Source organism: Cucurbita moschata, unplaced genomic scaffold (genome assembly GCF_002738365.1).
Source record: "Cucurbita moschata cultivar Rifu unplaced genomic scaffold, Cmos_1.0 Cmo_Scf00067, whole genome shotgun sequence".
Lineage (NCBI taxonomy): Eukaryota > Viridiplantae > Streptophyta > Magnoliopsida > Cucurbitales > Cucurbitaceae > Cucurbita > Cucurbita moschata.
Window position 1 is genome coordinate 696,712 of NW_019268583.1, and position 17,587 is coordinate 714,298.

Below are 17,587 nucleotides of genomic sequence, written 5' to 3' on the forward strand. Positions count from 1 at the left end.
GAGGGCCATGGAAATCTTGAGGAGAGCTTGTTGTGTCGTAGCGCCTGTTGGATTCTCTCGGGTTCTTAGTTTTGCGAATTGTTTCCTTTAGTCTCTGTTGATTACTTCTAGGTTAGGTTGTCGCAAATTGATTTTCCTAGGTATGAACTGCTTAAACTGATGAATGCATTTTCGTTAACGAGACTGTTCCATGTGAACCCTTATCCTGTTGATTTGACGAGTATAAGGTAACGTCGCTAATTAGGGTGGAGAAAATTAGGGGCGTTACACTATTGATATGGGTTTGTGTCTTACAAAGTCTAGCATTGATTTGTTGAGTGCCTTTCCGGATGCGGATTGGGCTGGGAATCCCGATGATCGTCGAAGCACTGGAGGCTATGCGATCTTCTTTGGTGGCAATCTTATCTCCTGGAGTTCAAGGAAACAATCGACAGTTTCTCGTTCTAGTACGGAGGCCGAATATAAGGCGGTTGCTGATGCCACTGTCGAATTAATTTGGATCCAAGTCCTCTTGCGTGAGCTCGGGATCTCACAAGCGCGAGCGCCTAGCCTGTGATGTGACAACATTGGTGCCACCTATCTGTCTGCCAATCCAATCTTTCATCGACAGACAAAGCATGTTGAGGTTGATTATCACTTCGTTCGTGAACGAGTATCGACTCGTCAGCTTGATGTGCGACTCATATCTTCCAAAGATCAGCTCGCCGATATCATGACAAAGCCACTGCCAACTCCTTCTTTTAGGAGTTTTAGGCGCAATCTGAACTTAGTAGTACATGGTCCAGATTGAAGGGGGTGTTAAATGTAAAATAGATCATATCTGTACATAGTACTGATTTACTTGTTTGTTACCATGAATCAAGAAGAATCTATGATTTCCTGGTTTGTTACCAAATCTATAATTTCATGGTTTGTCACCAAATGTATGATTTTATGGTTTGTCATGTAATCTCATTATATAGATATGAGGTTGTAGGTCACAGTGTCATTCAACTTATCAGACAAATGGTTCCACCTCATCGAACAAAAACATCAATGAGACTTGAAACCTCAAACTCGGCACGAACGATGAGCGAGGCACACAAAGGAGTAATCCAGCAATCATCCCTGAGAATAGAGTGGTAAGTCCAACAAACTTTTGCGTGATCTCTGAGATTTTTGCGTCGTCAACGATGATGTAAATTCTGGAGAAAATATAACGTTAGAAACTCATAATTTCAAGTGCATTAGGATGCTAGGATGCTGTAAGCGTGAAAAAGAGGTGGACAAAGACTTCAAGTGACTGGAATCTGAACGTAGGAATGTCAAGAAAGAAATGTCGACGTTGAAAATCCTCGGGAAGAGAGAGAAAATGGTCGAAGAAATCTGTGACAATCGGACAAGGAAGACGGCCGCCTCGGATCCGGGTCGGCCTATCCAATAATCCACTTAAGCCTGCATTCACACTACAAAGCCCACTATGTATTCTTGACCCAGACGCGCTACAAGAACAACAGCTCAGACGAAATTCACGACCTAATAACCTTCGCGAACCAAATGCACGCGTTTCGGAAACACGACCCATGATGCCCACACCCAAACCAAACTCCGCGCCTTAACTCGCAGCACGACCCACGTGCATTTTAGACTTATACGTGTTTGACGCAGTATCCTCAGCCACCAGCTCACTCGACTCGGGTCGGCTCTAACAGTTGGAAATCAGTTAGACATTTTGACACCAATTCCTAAGTTTTAGACCCTCTCGGAGCTGAAATTGACTTTATTTAAGGCAATTAAGGTCCTTATGATGTCTGATTGCTCAAGTTAAGTTAAATTAAGTTAAAAAAATTAGAACTGCTAAAGAATTAGGTGAATGTTCTAATAGGGCGAAACACCTCGACGATACTTGGAACAACTTTAAGGGGATGAAATCAAGCATAATCCAGTTTAGGGAGAATGTCGGCTAAGGTCATCCATGTAAGTGATCTTACTATCGGCACTCTCACCCTTAGAAATTGGAGCATCAACTTTGTTATTTCTAACGTAGATCTTTGATCCTAAAAGGCAATCTAATTCTAGTCTTTATCTCTTGGTTGATCCGAATTTTGTATAAGGAGATGTGAATTTTTTTTATCTGAAGGTTTATGGTTCAACAGAAGCTTAGATCGTTGGGCTAAAGATTAGAATTGTCTTATCAATTTGGTATAAGAGCCTACGTTGCATCTTTGGCATACTCTATAATTGATTTTATCTTTCATTTATGTCATTATTTATCTTTCTTCAGATCCGTCCATTTATTTCTTTGCTACCATCTCCACCCTTCTTCCTTTTCACTTTGTTTATAAATTATCCTTATCATTTATTTTAGACCATTTACATGTTTATTCGAAGATCAAATAAACTTCAGTTCACATTCTGCTTAAACGGTCTAAATGTGTATCTGATATTTTTGTTTCCTAATTCAAACTCGAAGATAACTTTTGAATTTGCCCGAATTCCATAAAAAGAAAAGTTAGATCTTGTAACCATGGTATTTTAGAAAGAAAAAAAAAATTCTAGGTCGCCGGCGAAGTTGCAAAAATTCCGGTAACCGCCGAAATTTTCGGACTTCACACGACCCCGACATCTCGAGGATCCCCAACCAAATGTCTCCCACCCGCTCCCTCCTGCCATCCAACCTCAGACCTCCTGCAACGAAGAGACGAAGGAAAATACGAAAGAGAGCTAGTTTTCGAAGTTTTCCGGCGAGAATCCGACGAGAGACCCACGACCCTAAACTGTCGTATTTGATCTTTCTACGGAGCAGACTAAACTGAAAAGACCCATCCGGCCTAATATACAACCACACAGAGCGAGTACATGTCGCGTAATCTTCGTCATCGTCGGAGAAGGAAAACCCAAAAATCGATTTTTTATGAATCCCCAATCCACTACCAACGTCGAACAACCATAAAACTTCGTGGGAGAGAGGAGGAGAAGCAAAGAGAGAGGAAGAAGAAGAAAGATGGAAAACGACGTCGAAAACGTCGCAGGAAGAAGAGTCAAAACTTCACTGGAAAATCGAAAGCAAACTTCACTGGAAAATCGAAAGTAAACTTCACTGGAAGAAGAGATCGACGGATCTGGGTCAGATCTATCTGTGACGAGGCCTAAGAACCCGAGAACCCAAGTTTCCTCAGCAAAAAATCAATCCAGCCCAGTAGCCTGAGACCCAAACTCACCTGCGACCCAGCCCGCAAACTGAAGCCCAACGGCCCACCTGCAGCCAATGACCCGCGAGCCAACCCGAATTCGTGATTCAAACTGACCTTCGACCCACGCCTCGATCCGGAGTGCCTGTACGACGTGGCATGCTCTACTGCTTCCACGTGTCAACCTACGGCGCAAGCAGCCCCTTTGGCTCGGCTCGACACGGTGGCGGTTCCGGTAGCTTTTCCTGTGGCTGTTTTGACGACTTTCTGGCATCGGTGGATGTTCCGGTGACTTTCCTGCAACTTTTCCAACGACTCCTCAGGTTGCCATTGTTAGCCCAATTTCCACCGTTTCGACCCTCTCAAACCTGTTTTCAGCCTCGATTAAAGTAATTGAGGCCGTTTTAGAGTCGTATTTCACATTTTTAATTGGATTATTAATTAAAATGTGAAATATTAACGAAAGACGACGAATGGTGCGATAGGAAGCGAACCCCGATAACCTTTAGAGTATTTCTCGAGGAACGGGAGGTTACGTTTAGCTAATTAAGAAGTACTTCAGCTAAGGCCAACTAAGTGGCCTTACTATAGAACATGCTAGAAATTATATGAGTTACAATTATGATATATGAATTATGATGATGTATGAGCGGTATTGTGTGATGTCATATACTAGTATATGATGATGTATGAGCTATGATGATATATGAGCGGTGTCGTATGATGTCGTATACTAGCATATGATATTGTATGAGTTATGATGATGATGATGTGCGTAATATATATATATTTCAATATATGACGTACTTGATATGCTTGATGCACTTTATGGCGATATGACGAGTATCATGATTGCATGATGATTATCATAATATGACGATGTTTTCCATATTGAGCATGTTGTATGATGATGAGTGCCATATTGCATCATCTCGATAGACCGACATAGGACACAACCCTAAGAGCCTGAAAATGATGTTCATATAAATATCAAACGAGCATGTGTTACTTATGTAACAAAGAGATGAGACTAGAGGGTTGTGTCAGAAGAGACGTTATGATGGGAATTAGAGGGACCTCATGCATGTTGTATGTTAATAAGCATAGGGCTACTTTTCCCAGAGATGATGAGTGCAGACGCGCACAGTATGATGATAAGGGTGTTCATGAGGCGCATGACACTAGGGGTTCCGCTGACCTCCAGACGTCGCTACAAATTAGCTGACTAGAGAGGGTCCAGGGGGTGTGCGAGCCCACCTAGGGCTTCACACTCGCACGTGTGGGCTGTGTGTAGGAAAGTACTATACATCCATAGTTGTCCGAGACTAGAGACCACCCCTAGATGAGCTAAAGATAGGTCCCAAGAGCATAATTGCATGTGTTTGCATTTGCAAGGCCCCCTATAGTGGGGCCACTTACTGAGTATTTTTTGAAATACTAAGGCCGTGTGCCAAATCATTTTTTAGGTAAAGGCAAGGCGCACATGTACAGAGGACAACGACATCACAAGCAGAGACTGTGGCACGTGCATAGGGTAGACTCATATTTAAATTCCTAGTCTTAGGTTAGAATAGGCTGTTTTGCATTTCATTGTTTTAAATTATTTTGTATTTGTTTTTATTTTCTCTATTTCGTATTTAAACATGTAAGACCATGACTTCAAGAGAAGAGGATATTTTAAATGTTTTCGACATTTATACTATAGATGGTGTTTTCTTTTAAGAGTTATATTTCCGCATTAGAGATGAGCATGAGACATTAGTAGCGACTCTGAGTTAGAAATTTAGGGTGTTAGACATTTAGTCAAAATCATAACGACCTTTCTTTCTAGAATTCATTTTAAGTGGGCAATTTTATCAAAAAATGTCTTTGTGTTCCTTATTTATTTGATCCTTTCTTATTCAAAATTACCTTATCTTGATTGTCTTGAATAGCTCGCTACTATAAGAATTGCTTTATCCATACCTTGATCATAATTTAGTCACTTTCCTAAATAGCCTACATTTGTGTGTAATAAATACGAGTGATATGGAAATCAACCCAAGGGAAAGTAGGGAACGGATTACCTTGAAGATCAAGATCAAGAGTAAAGAAAACTCGTTTCTAAACTCGTGATTCGAATCACTCCACAAGAGGTTTGATCAATACTACTTGAATGACTCTACGTGTAAGTTCTAAACACAAGAATTTGCAAAGAAAGTTTAGCTCTTAACAAAGCTAAAATAGAAATTCTATTCTTAATTCCAAAATCTGATGTCTAATCAAAGAAAAGAAGGGTTTATATAGCCTTTACAACCTTAACCTATGTCATACATAACTCCCAAATTAAATGGGCTAGTAAATGAGAAATACTCATAACCTCCGTATTAAAATGGCTAGTTAATGGTGGAATATAGTAACCTATGTGGGTTACAATATAACCTTAACTCCTATATTTAAGCTAAGCTTAAATATGACAAACAAATAGTTAAACTATAATTAAATAATGCAATGAATAAAATGTGCTTATTAGTCATCCTTGGACTAGTTTCATAAATTCAGCGGAGTTCATTAAATGCAACTTAGAGTGTATTTAATTCATCTCTTTCTTGAACCTCAACTTTGCACAACATATAAGGGAGGTCTCTAGCGTCTTCTAGAATTTCCTTTGATGAGCTCACCATAGCTTGAATATAACTGTATAAGGTTTGTTGTAGCTTCTTGGCTCTCGTCCTTGTAATTGGACCTTGAGGTATGAAAATTCCTTGGTCGTGGTTCATATCAACAAGTGTTCCTGAACCTAAGATCAATGAGTTGAGTGTATGAGGTACTAAACATATTTTAACTATTGTTTTTACAATCATGAACCAAGACAAAGAAAATGGAGGAGAGAGATTATTGAAGCTAGGTTGAAAGAAGCACAAATTGGCTATTACTCATCTGAATCAAGTTATTAGTGCCATGATAAGCCGATGGAGCGAACTAAAATAGTTTTAGGTAATCTTCAAGGAAGCAAAGTAATCTTGAATGAAGAAGTAGAACATGAAGAAGATGGCAATATCACCATTTTAGTTGGACATAATTCTAGGGGAGGGAGAGATGTTGGTCGAGGGAGAGGAAGGGGTAAAAAAAAAGGGGTAGAAAAACTTGCACGAAGAAGAATTGAGAGGGAGTACCAATATGAGAGAGGAGAAGAAAGAGAAGTTGGGGGAATAAAGTTTAAAATTCCAACTTTTTATGGAGGTCTTATTTAGAGGAGTATTTATAATATAAAAGCAAAATTGAGCATATTTTCGATTGCAACAACTTTAGTGAAGAAAGAAAGTTGAAGCTTGTCGTGACTGAATTTTGTGATTATGCAATTATATGGTGGACATCTATGAAATCAGAGTGGAGGAGAAATTATGAAGAACCAATTGAAATGTGGGAGGAATTGAAGACATTAATTAGAAAAAGGTACATTCCTAAGCATTAATCTCGAATACTCAAGCAAAAACTTTATACTTTGCAAGAGGGATCCAAAAGTGTTGAAGAATATTACAAAGAAATGGTGGCCCTTATGAATAGAGCATGCATTGATGAAAACGAGAAGAATATAATGACTAGATTCATTGGTGGGTTGAACCGAAAACTTGATCAAGTGGATAGACAAACGTACTTTGATATGCAAAAATTGTTACACCTTGCTGTCAAAATTGAAGGGAGAAGGAGAACTCCAAGATGTATGTTGTTTCTAAGTCTACTACTTTCAACCCTTGAAAAAAGAAGACAAATATTGAAAAGATGGATTTCAAGGTCAAAGGCAAGTATGAGCTTGACAACAAGACAAAACTGAGACCTCCAAGGGTAACGAGAAAGTGGAGAAATACAAGAAGGTTCGAATGTTGAAAATGCCAAGAAATTGATCATATTAGTCGTGATTGTTCTAACAAGAGAGTCATGATCATCAAGAATGGACAAGTTGTCACAAATGGTGAGGAAAGTGACCCAGATGAGCTAGTTGAATAAGAAGTCTAGGAGAATGAGGAGGAACTAGAAGATGGGAGTCATTTGACACTTGTTACAAGAAGACTTCTTGAAACTCAAGTTACAGAGAATGAGAATTTGTGCTTTGAGTGATTGATGGATGTTACCGCCCCGTTGAGCTTGTATGTTTATTTTGCATGGATTATGTACGATGATTCTAGATAACTATTGTGTACACACCTAGTTAATTCTAATGAACAAGTATCATGTTAAGATAGGGATTTGTGGTTAGGTTGACTAGTTACCTAATTTAGACCTAATCTTTCTCTAGGAGTCTAGCAGAACACCATGACTTACATACTACCTTAAAAGTTGTCCTTAGGCTGCTAGATGTGTGAACAGTGTCAACAGTTTCATGGGGGAACACGGATTTCTGCTCAAAACTCGACTGAACCTAGCCATTTCTGCATGGAAAATGAGAGACCCACGTCGTACAGACCATTAGCTGGATGGGATAAGGGAAGGATCGTGCTCCACAATGAGGGTGACTTTATGGACCTAGGAGGCATTATCTCACCCTAGGTAAGACACTATAGAGCCATGCATGAGGTAGCGCCTCACAGAGGGTCGTCAGTCATTCTCAGCTCGGCATAGGAAACTCTCAAGGTTTAAAATGAAAGGACAGATAACCAGAATAGCCCAATGGGATAAGACTAGAACCAGACGTACTAGAGCTAATGAGAAGTCCATGGGAATCTGTTAAGCCTAGAAAGCGATGAAAGCCTACATTATCCTTTTTAGGTGCGTGATGCTTCGAGTCGAGAGAGGGCGTGTTTGAGAGACATGGATGGTCACAGAGGAAAACATGTCCCGGAGTGTCAGTGTAGTCTTTTACTTTCACAAAATTTCATTGTAAAAACTTGTCAACGATTTAACGATTTGATTCATTATATTGAATTCTCTCTTTTAAAATAAATAATTTTTATATTGATGTATTTTCAAATATTTCTTGCATTCACACTACATCCACTGCATCCACATTGTCGCTTTGATCATTTATTCAAATTTTTATTTCTAATATAAGTAAAATATTAAAATGTAAAACATTAATTCATTTATTCTCAAATATACCCTATTTCTTTTGAAAAATTATATTCAAAATATTTGAAATTTTATTTTTAAAAGTGGGCGGAACAAATAATTAAAAAAACAATTATGAAAATATATATAATTGTTTCCCACCACTCAGAACATCCCTTGCCCGGAGGCCCCGGATCCCTGAACGGGCCACTTGCATCCATGCCCAACTCATCACCACCGTCTTTCTCTTCAACAACCTCCTCAGATTTGTACCCCAAATGTGGCTTTGCTGGCCAGACCTTGTTGCTATTCTCCTCTGCCTCAGATGACTGTGGGAATCTCGTCTCTTGAACTTCTTTTGTTACCCAATTTGCCTGTTCTAAAAGACCCTTTCAGGCTTTGAGTTTCTTTAACCATATGAGGCGTCTCTGCTGTTTTATTTGCTTGCTGATTCTATGGCTTGTGTTCATGGAGATCAGATGCATTTTCTAATTTGGAAACATGGATTCCATGCTGAAGTTTTTGTTGCCAGTGCATTGGTCGATATGTATGCGAAATGTTGTGATATGTGCACTGCTGAGAAGGTGTTTGAGGAAATGCCTGTAGGAAACCTTGTGTCTTTGAACTCTATGATTGTGGGGTTCTTGCAGAACAAAGTTTATGATCGGGCCATTTTCTCTAACTGTTCTTGATGACATAAGCTTTTCCAGTGCTTTAGTGCTTATCACCATGTTGGTAACTTGGAGTTCGGGAAACAAGTTCATGGGTTTCTCTGAAGCTTGGTGTCGAGAATTTGGTTCATGTTAATAACTCGCTGATTGACATGTATGGTAAATGTGGCTTGTTTTATGATGTTGTGAAGTTGTTCTCAAATATTGGCGTTTAGAGATGTTGCGGCTAGGAATATAATGATCAAGGCATGAGTTTATAGCGACAATTATAAAGGTGCCTACAATAGTTTTTGGATGATGAGGAGGAAAGGTTTAATACCTGATGATGCATCATACTCTTCTGCGCTTCATTCTTGAGAAATCTTGCCATTATATCAGGGAACGCTTATCCATTATCAGATCGTACAATCTGGGTTTGTGAACATGTTGTGTGTTACAAGTTCTTTGGTCACAATGTATGCAAAATGCAGCAGCTTGACAGATGTTTTTTTTGGATATTTGAAGAAACTAAGGACGATAATGTGTTTTGTTGGACAGCCATAATTGCAACTTGTCAACAGCACGGTCATGCTAGCCAGGTTGTTGAATCGTTGAAAGAAATGTTGAGAGAGGAGATTACACCTGACTACATTACTTTTATTTCTGTTCTCTCTGCTTGTAGCCACACTGGTCGGGTTGAAGAAGGATTCTTCTACTTTAATTCAATGGTTTAAGTGCATGGTAGTAACCCTGGATATGAACATTATGCGTGCATAGTTGACTTGCTTGGTCGTGCTGAGCAGTTGAATAGAGCTAAGAGGTTTATAGAACTGATGCCTATCAAACCAGAGGCAGAGTTGCTTGATCTTTATTATGTTGCATATGAGGTTAGCAACTTTAGTTATATCTTTGACATTTCTTAAAAGCATATGAGATTAGCAACTTTAGTTATATCTTTGACATTTCTTAAATCCTGAATTGCACGGTATCTTGCCTTTTTCATGTTGTGCCAAAGGCCATTGCTTTTGTTGTCTGTAAAATGAAGTTCCCTTGTAGTTGTACTAAATTGAGCAGCCTGATGAGGAAATAAGGAAAAAGACATTTCTTCCTTTACAGTATATGTTGATGTCGAATGTCAATAGACAGGCGCATCCCTTGCATTCCATGCAAGTACGCCATTACCCATACTTAAGTTTCACAATATTGACATTGCCTTCGATTTGACAAAACCCTTTAGTAATAACTTTAACTCCACGGAAAGACAAAGGAAGCCTCCTTACAAGATCCACAAAAATGCTGACAATATACACATCACGGTACAATATTAAAGTTTACATTACAACTATGAAAACTATCCCAAAAAATCCTCACAACCACATCTTCTTATAATTACTATAAAAAAACACCAACAAATAATAAATACAAAGAAAAACCAATATATTCGTACAGTATCAAGTATAGCATTAAAGGAAACCTTCTTCTATACACACTCTTTTCTGAATAAGAAACAAACCAAGAGAAATCAAATGATACTGACACCGCAACGCTGAATATGCTGCGTGTCCAAACAATAAGGGTAATACGGCATTCGTGGGAACTATTCAGTGTTTATTAGTTCCACACCATCACTTAACTTTAACGTCATCCCTTGCTTCAGAGGAAAGGGTTTTTGAGCTGGGTGACTTACCAATGATAGCTTTCTTTGCCTTCACCAGTGACTGTTTTACTTTCGATAAAAGATTGTGTGAATGCTTATGACTATGCTTTGATGGAACTTCTTTCTTGTCATTCACTTTTGCAACTTCTCCTGTTTTCACAGCTTCTTTATCTTTTACTTCCAACTCAGGTTCCTGGGGTTCTTTAGGCGTTTCATTTACATGAGCTATGCCAGTTTCAACCTCTGCTGGTTTCTCATCTTTAATACTCTCCTCTATCTTGGTTTCCGCAATCAGGTCAGCTACCTCACCAGCCTTTTGGTCATCAATTGACTTTTCTACTACCACAGCATCAGTTTCAAAATCTCTTGGAGCCACCTCTTCCCTTGGCAGAGTTAATTTCTGTATTTCCTCTCCCACCTTTTCAACCCCATCGATATTGATCGATTCCTTTTTTTCATCTTTTTTCACATCCTGAAGAGGAAAGTCCCCTGTAGTTAATTCTACACTAGGTTGAGCCCCCTGGGGAAGTGAATCTTGTCTGTCTCTTTCCTCTGTGCGTTGCTTCTCTTCTTTGTGGATTTGTTCTACTCCCAAAGGTGGCTTACTGTCATCCCCAAGAGCTAATGACTTCTCACCTTTCACACTTTCACTCTTCTCAATTGCCTCAGTTTCAACCTTCACATAATCATTCAGAACTTGATTGGTTATTTCAGGTGATTCTTCTTTACCGTCCTTGACTTCTGTAACTTCAAGTTCTCGTTTTTCAACTGCTTCCGAACCTGTCTCTTTTGCTCTCACCTCCTCAGATTCAGTCACAGGAGAACCTTCATCTGGAAGCTTTGTGTTGCTGGGAGGTACGGACTCACTAATTTTTTTTGCTATAACTTCTGATTCTTTCTCAGGTGGAACTTCATTTGGTTGCTTCTGGTTCTTGGAAGGTTCAATGGATTCACTAGTGTCTTTTTCCACCACGACTTCTAGTTCTTTCTCGGGTTGAACTTCAATGAGCAACTCACTTTCCTTCGGACCTTCTACAGATTCACTAATGTTTTCTTCTATGACTTCCATTGATTCTTGCACTGGCTGTACTTCAGTTGCATGTTCCTTTGTCTTAGGAAGGTTTGTGGGCTCAGTAATCTCTTTTTCCACCACTAGTGGATGAACTCCAATGGGCTGCTCCTTTTCTGTCGGAAGTTCAACTACTTCAGTTATTTCTTTTTCAATCACCTCTGCCTGTTCTGGTAAAAGAACTTCAACCAGCTCTTCTTTCTTGGAAGGTTCAGCAGACAATTCTGGAACACAAGTTGTCTCTGGTTTCTTCCTCAGCTCTTTGTCTATACTGACAAATTCTTTAGCTTGTGGTTCCTTTTCTAAGCCCTTATCAGAATCTTCTATAAGGTTAGATTTAGCCACCTGAGTAACTGAAACTTGTTCATCATTTTCCACTGCATATTGCGCCTCTTCTTCTTGGGGTTTTCCTTCCTCAATGGGTGGGTTAATGTCACCTTCAGAAACCAATGTCTTCTCATCTTTTATATTTTCAACCTCCACGTCAGTTTCTTGAATGGTCAGCTCAGGTAATTCTCTCACATTTTCCTGTACTTTAATTGCTTCGGGTTCTTGTTTCACAACTTCTTCAGAACCTGTGGAATCACTGGTCTCTTTTCCCTTCACTTCTCCAGATTCTGTAACTGGAAAATCTTCCTCTACCTGCTCCTTGTTCTTTAGAGGTTCAAAGGATGCACTAGTCTCTTTTTCTATAACTTCTGATGATTCTTTCTGGGAAAGAACTGGATCTGGCTGCTCCTTGTTGTTGGGAGGTTCAATGGATTCATTAGTGCCTTTTGGTACGACTTCCAAGTCTTTCACTGGATGAACTTCGGTTAACAAATCATTTTCCTTGGAAAGTTCAACAGTTTCACTAATCTTCTCTGCAGTCACTTCCCTCGATTCATGAGCTGGATGAACGAGTTCTGTGGTTTCAGTAATTTCTCTTTCTGTCACTTCTCCTGATTCTTTTTGGCGGTCAACTTCAACGGGCTGCTCCTTTTCTGTTGGAGGTTCAATTGTTTCAATAATTTCTTTTGTGATAATTTCTACTTGTTCTTCTTCTGTAAGAACCTCATTAGTCTGCTCTTCTTTCTTGAGAGGTTCAACGAATAAGTCTGGAACAAGACTTGTCTCTGGTTCCTCCCTTGGTTCATTGTCTACGCTGACACATTCTTTAGCTGGAGGCTCCTCTTTTAGTCTCTTACCAGATTCTGTCATTGGAAAACCTTCATCTGCCTGCCCGTTGTTCTTAGGAGGGTCAAAGGATGCACTAACCTCTGGTGCTATAACTTCTACTAATTCTTTCTGGGAAATAACGTCATCTGATTGCTCCTTATTCTTGAGAGGCTCAATGGATTCACTTGTCTCTTTTGCTATCACTACCGGATGCTCATTTTCTGTTAGAGGTTCAACCGTTTCAGTAACTTGTTCTGCAAGCACCTCGCTTATCTCTTTTGCTATCACTACTGGTAGCACCTTTTCTGTTGGAGATTCAACCGTTTCAGTAACTTCTTTTGCGACCACCTCGCCCATCTCTTTTGCTGCCACTACTTGTTGCTCCTTTTCTGTTGGTGGTTCAATCGTTTCAACTGTTTCAGTAACTTGTTCTGCAACCACATTATTTATCTCTTTTGCTACCACTACTGATAGCTCCTTTTCTGTTGGGGATTCAACCGTTTCAGTAACTTCTTTTGCGACCACCTCGTCCATTTCTTTTGCTACCACTACTTGTTGCTCCTTTTCTGTTGGTGGTTCAATCGTTTCAACTGTTTCAGTAACTTGTTCTGCAACCACATCATTTATCTCTTCTGCTACCACTACTGATAGCTTCTTTTCTGTTGGAGATTCAACCGTTTCGGTAACTTCTTTGGCGACCACCTTGCCCATCTCTTTTGCTGCCACTACTTGTTGCTCCTTTTCTGTTGGTGGTTCAATCGTTTCAACTGTTTCAGTAACTTGTTCTGCAACCACATCATTTATCTCTTTTGTTACCACTACTGATAGCTCCTTTTCTGTTGGAGGTTCAACCATTTCAGTAACTTCTTTTGCGACCACCTCACTTATCTCTTTTGTTATCGCCACAGGTTGCTCCATTTCTGTTGGAGGTTCGACTGTTTCACTAACTTTTTCTTCAACAACCTCAATCATCTCTTTTGCTATCACCACGGGTTGGTCCTTCTCTATTGGAGGTTCAACCGTTTCATCTGTCTCAGTAACTTTTTCTGCAACCACCTCGCTCATCTCTTTTGCTATCACTACTGGTTGCTCCTTTTCTGTTGAAGGTTCAATCGTTTCAATAACTTCTTCTGCAACCACCTCACTTATCTCTTTTGCTGTCACTACTGGTAGCACCTTTCCCGTTGTAACTGTTTCAGTAACTTCCTTTGGGATCAGCTCACTTATCTCTTTTGCTATCACTACTGGTTGCTCCTTTTCTGTTGGAGGTTCAATTGTTTCAGTAACTTCTTCTGCTACCAGATCAATTCTCTCATTTGCTATCACTGCTGGCAGCTCCTTTCCTATCGGAGGTTCAATGATTTCAATAACTTCTTTTGCAACCACCTCTTCTGGTTTTGTCACTGAAACAACCTCAATTGGCTGCGCTTCTTTCTTTGGAGGTTCAATTGTTTCAGTAACTTCTTCTGCTACCGCATCAATTCTCTCTTTTGCTATCGCTGCTGGCTGCTCCTTTTGCATTGGAGGTTCAAGGGTTTCAATAACTTCTTTTGCAACCACCTCTTCTGGTTTTTTCACTGAAACAGCCTCAATTGGCTGCGCTTCTTTCTTTGGTGGTTCTACAGATTTTTCTGGAAGACTAGTTGTCTCTGGTTCCTTCTTTGGCTCTTTCTCCACGCTTACAAACTCTGTAGCTGGTTGCTCTTTTTCTGGGCCCTTAACAGAGTCTTCTATAGGACCAGATTCAGCCACCTGACCTACTGAATCTTGTTTATCACTTCCCTCTTCCTGGATTTTCCCTTCAATTGATGGGCCATGGTCATCTCCAGATGCTAATTGCTTCTCATCTTTCACGGTTTCAGCCTCAGCACGAGTGTCAAGAACTTGTTTAGTTATTTCAGATAACTCTCCTGTACCATCCTTCACTTCAATGATCTCCTTTTCTTGTTTCTCAACTTCTTCAGAACCCAATGTGGAATCATTGGCTTCTTTTTTGTTCTCTTCTCCAGATTCTATCACTGAAAAGCTTTCATCTGCCTGCTCCTTGTTCTTGTGAGGTTCAACTAATACGTTAACCTCTTTTACCAGAACTTCAACTGATTCTTTCTGGGAAATAACTTCAACCGGCTGCTCCTCATTCTTGAGAGGTTCGATGGATTCATTTGTCTCTTTTTCTTTCGCTACTAGTTCTTTTGGTTGATGAACTTCAACTAGCAATTCACTTTCCTGGGGAACTTCTACAGATTCACTAATCTTTGTTTCAATCACCTCTCTTGATTCTTGCGCTGGTTCAACTTCAGATGCCTGCTCCTTTTCCTTGGGAACTTCTTTTGCTTTCACTTCTTCCAATCCTTTGATTGGATGAACTTCGGCTGGCTGCTTCTCTTCTGCTGGAGGTTCAACTGTTTCACTAATTTCTTTTGCAACCACCTCTATTGGTTCTTCCGCTGGAACAACCTCTATCGGCTGAGCTTCTTTCTTTGCTGGTTCAACGGATTCTTCTGGAACACCAGCTTCTGGTTCCTTGTCTGGTTCTTTCTCTACACTGACGCATTCTGTCGCCAGTTCCTCATTTTCCTCTGCTGGGCCCTTACCTGAGTCTACAACAACTGATAATTCTGGATTATCAATAATCTGTGGCTTCTTCTCTTCTACTTCAACAGGCGCAGTTAAAGTTTCAACTTTTTCTGCGGCTTCTGTTGCAGACTGTACAGCGGCACCTGGTTTCTCTTTTCCTTGACTGTCAACCGTATCGTCTGATGATTCATCCTCCAACTTTGGAAGGCCCACAGCCTCTAATGGTTGCTCTTCTAATTTTTGTGCAGTTGGCTGCGCTTCTGGTGGGCTCTTAACATTGTCAGCTGCATCAAACTCCTTTATACTCCTCTCCAAGAACGCAATTACTGGCAGCTCTGTTGCTTCTCCTCCAACCGGTTCAGATGATGGGCTCTCCTCAGCAACAGAGGTCACTACCTCTGCTACAAAAGGTGATTCTTTTTCCACCTTCACAGTGTCTTGAATTGATAGACCAACAACAGGATCTTCATCTCTTTTTTTCACCTCAATAACAGGAGGCTCAACCTGAATATCCACTTCTTTTTCTTCTGTTGTGGACAAAGTACTATCTGGAATATGTACGTTGTCAGCTTTGCCTTTCTCTTTGTCGTCTTCTACAGTTTCTTGTGGTGAAGAGACATTTATCTGTTCCATTTGTACTGTTTCACTACTTAACTTCACCATTTTCTACAGTACAAGAAAAATTAACTAAAAATTTAAAAAACACAGAAAATATTACTGAAAGGAAAGGAATTGACGGATTCAATCTACCCTGTGACAGAATAACATGCTCTTACAACTCAGCTCTAATCTATCAAGGTGTGAATAAAGAACCCTTACACAAATTAGATGAAAATTAGGGAATTCAGTGAAGGACTCAAAATAACTAATAAACTAAACTACAGCCATGGTTCTAAACTATAGATAAGATAACCTGGTAGCAGAAAAATTAGTTCTTGATTAACAAATAAATGTGTGGGTTCTACATGTAATATTCAGTTTTAGGGAATATATATATACTGCATGCAGTCAATATTACATGCAGATTAACAAAAACATCAAACGGAGGGGTGTTTGAAGTTTAAACTGAAAAAAAAAACAAGTGGGTGTTGATCAAAAATCCTAAAAAACAAGAGAACAAACAACGATCTCCACAAAAGGGAGTAGTCAGAAAAGATGCAGCAAAATAAGAAGCTGAAGAAACTAAAGTACGAACAATCAGAAGTGATTTGGAGGAAAAACTCACCTCATCGGATGTAGAAGTTTGATGGGAATCAAGAGTTTGGGTGGCCATAATGATTGTGAATTGAGGACCAAAGTGGCAGTTCCCAGTAGTTAAGAAATTGAAATGAAAAAAAAGATGAAGAAATTAAGGAAAGGAATGGTGCAGTTGGCAACAACGCAGAAAATCTTAATTAATCCACTAGAAAACTTCTTGAAAGAACCACCCCACTTGAGGAAAAAAAAAAGTTCAGAAAAGGAAAAGGGGGGAAAAAAAAAAAACAGTCTGTCAGTGACAGACTTTTCTCACATGATCCAGGATGGAATGATTGATGAGGATGAGGAGTATGATGATGATGATGATTCCTTTTAGTTTTTGATCTAAATGAAAAAGGAGATCAAAGAGGGTGGAGAGATAAAAAGCTATGATAATTAGAGCATTGGCTAAGTGACAAAACAGCAAAAGCAACTGGGTCCCATGCTTTGTGTATTGTTTTGGTCTTCTATGTCATATTCATAAGTGCATGTTACGTCTGGGATGCCATTCAATAAGATCAGGTTGGAGCCATTCGGCATTTGATATTTTTTTCCTCTTAAATATTGCATTTAACATCATATGAGACTTGGACATTGGTCATTAAGGCATTCATAGCACACTTTTTTTTTTGTACTTTCCATTTGCTGCTGTATGCTTGTCTCTGATTCTTAGCAGGCAAAAGGGAAATGATCAATCTTTTTTGAATGATTTAAGAAACTTGATCTGTTTTAAGGAACTTTCAAACTCAATTATCATCTTCTCCAGCTGATCATAGCATTATGGAGGTGCAGAAAGATAAAAGCAGTGCAGGACCCTCAGCCATGGCCTGCAAGCTTTGAAGCCCACTCCCACCAGGTACATATTGACTAGTTTTGTTGGGCCTGGCCTGTTTTTCAATCAACAAAAAGGCCTTTGCCCCCCCCCCCCCCCCCCCCCCCCCCCCCCCCCCCCCCCCCCCCCCCCCCCCCCCCCCCCCCCCCCCCCCCCCCCCCCCCCCCCCCCCCCCCCCCCCCCCCCCCCCCCCCCCCCCCCCCCCCCCCCCCC

At 40.1% G+C, this 17,587-nt stretch overlaps 1 protein-coding gene and 1 long non-coding RNA gene across 3 annotated transcripts in view; one reads left to right on the forward strand and one right to left on the reverse strand.

Moving 5' to 3' along the window:
* Positions 1-10,129: 10,129 nt before the first annotated feature.
* On the reverse strand, positions 10,130-16,893 carry LOC111437861 (titin-like). Of its 2 annotated transcripts, none has more exons than XM_023075942.1 (2): positions 16,532-16,893; positions 10,130-15,930 (listed from the first exon to the last, which is right to left on the reverse strand). In XM_023075942.1, the coding sequence occupies exons 1-2, from the start codon at positions 16,577-16,579 to the stop codon at positions 10,471-10,473; spliced, it is 5,508 nt and encodes a 1,835-aa protein (XP_022931710.1). In that variant the 5' UTR covers positions 16,580-16,893; the 3' UTR covers positions 10,130-10,470. The 2 variants fall into 2 exon arrangements, with proteins under 2 accessions (XP_022931710.1, XP_022931708.1); XM_023075940.1 differs by having other exon boundaries at positions 10,130-15,972.
* Positions 16,894-17,109: 216 nt separating this feature from the next.
* Positions 17,110-17,587, forward strand: part of LOC111437863 — a 2,550-nt gene continuing 2,072 nt past the window's right edge. The window contains exon 1 of the long non-coding RNA XR_002709509.1: positions 17,110-17,398. This is a non-coding gene — a long non-coding RNA (uncharacterized LOC111437863). The remainder of the gene's footprint in view (positions 17,399-17,587) is intronic.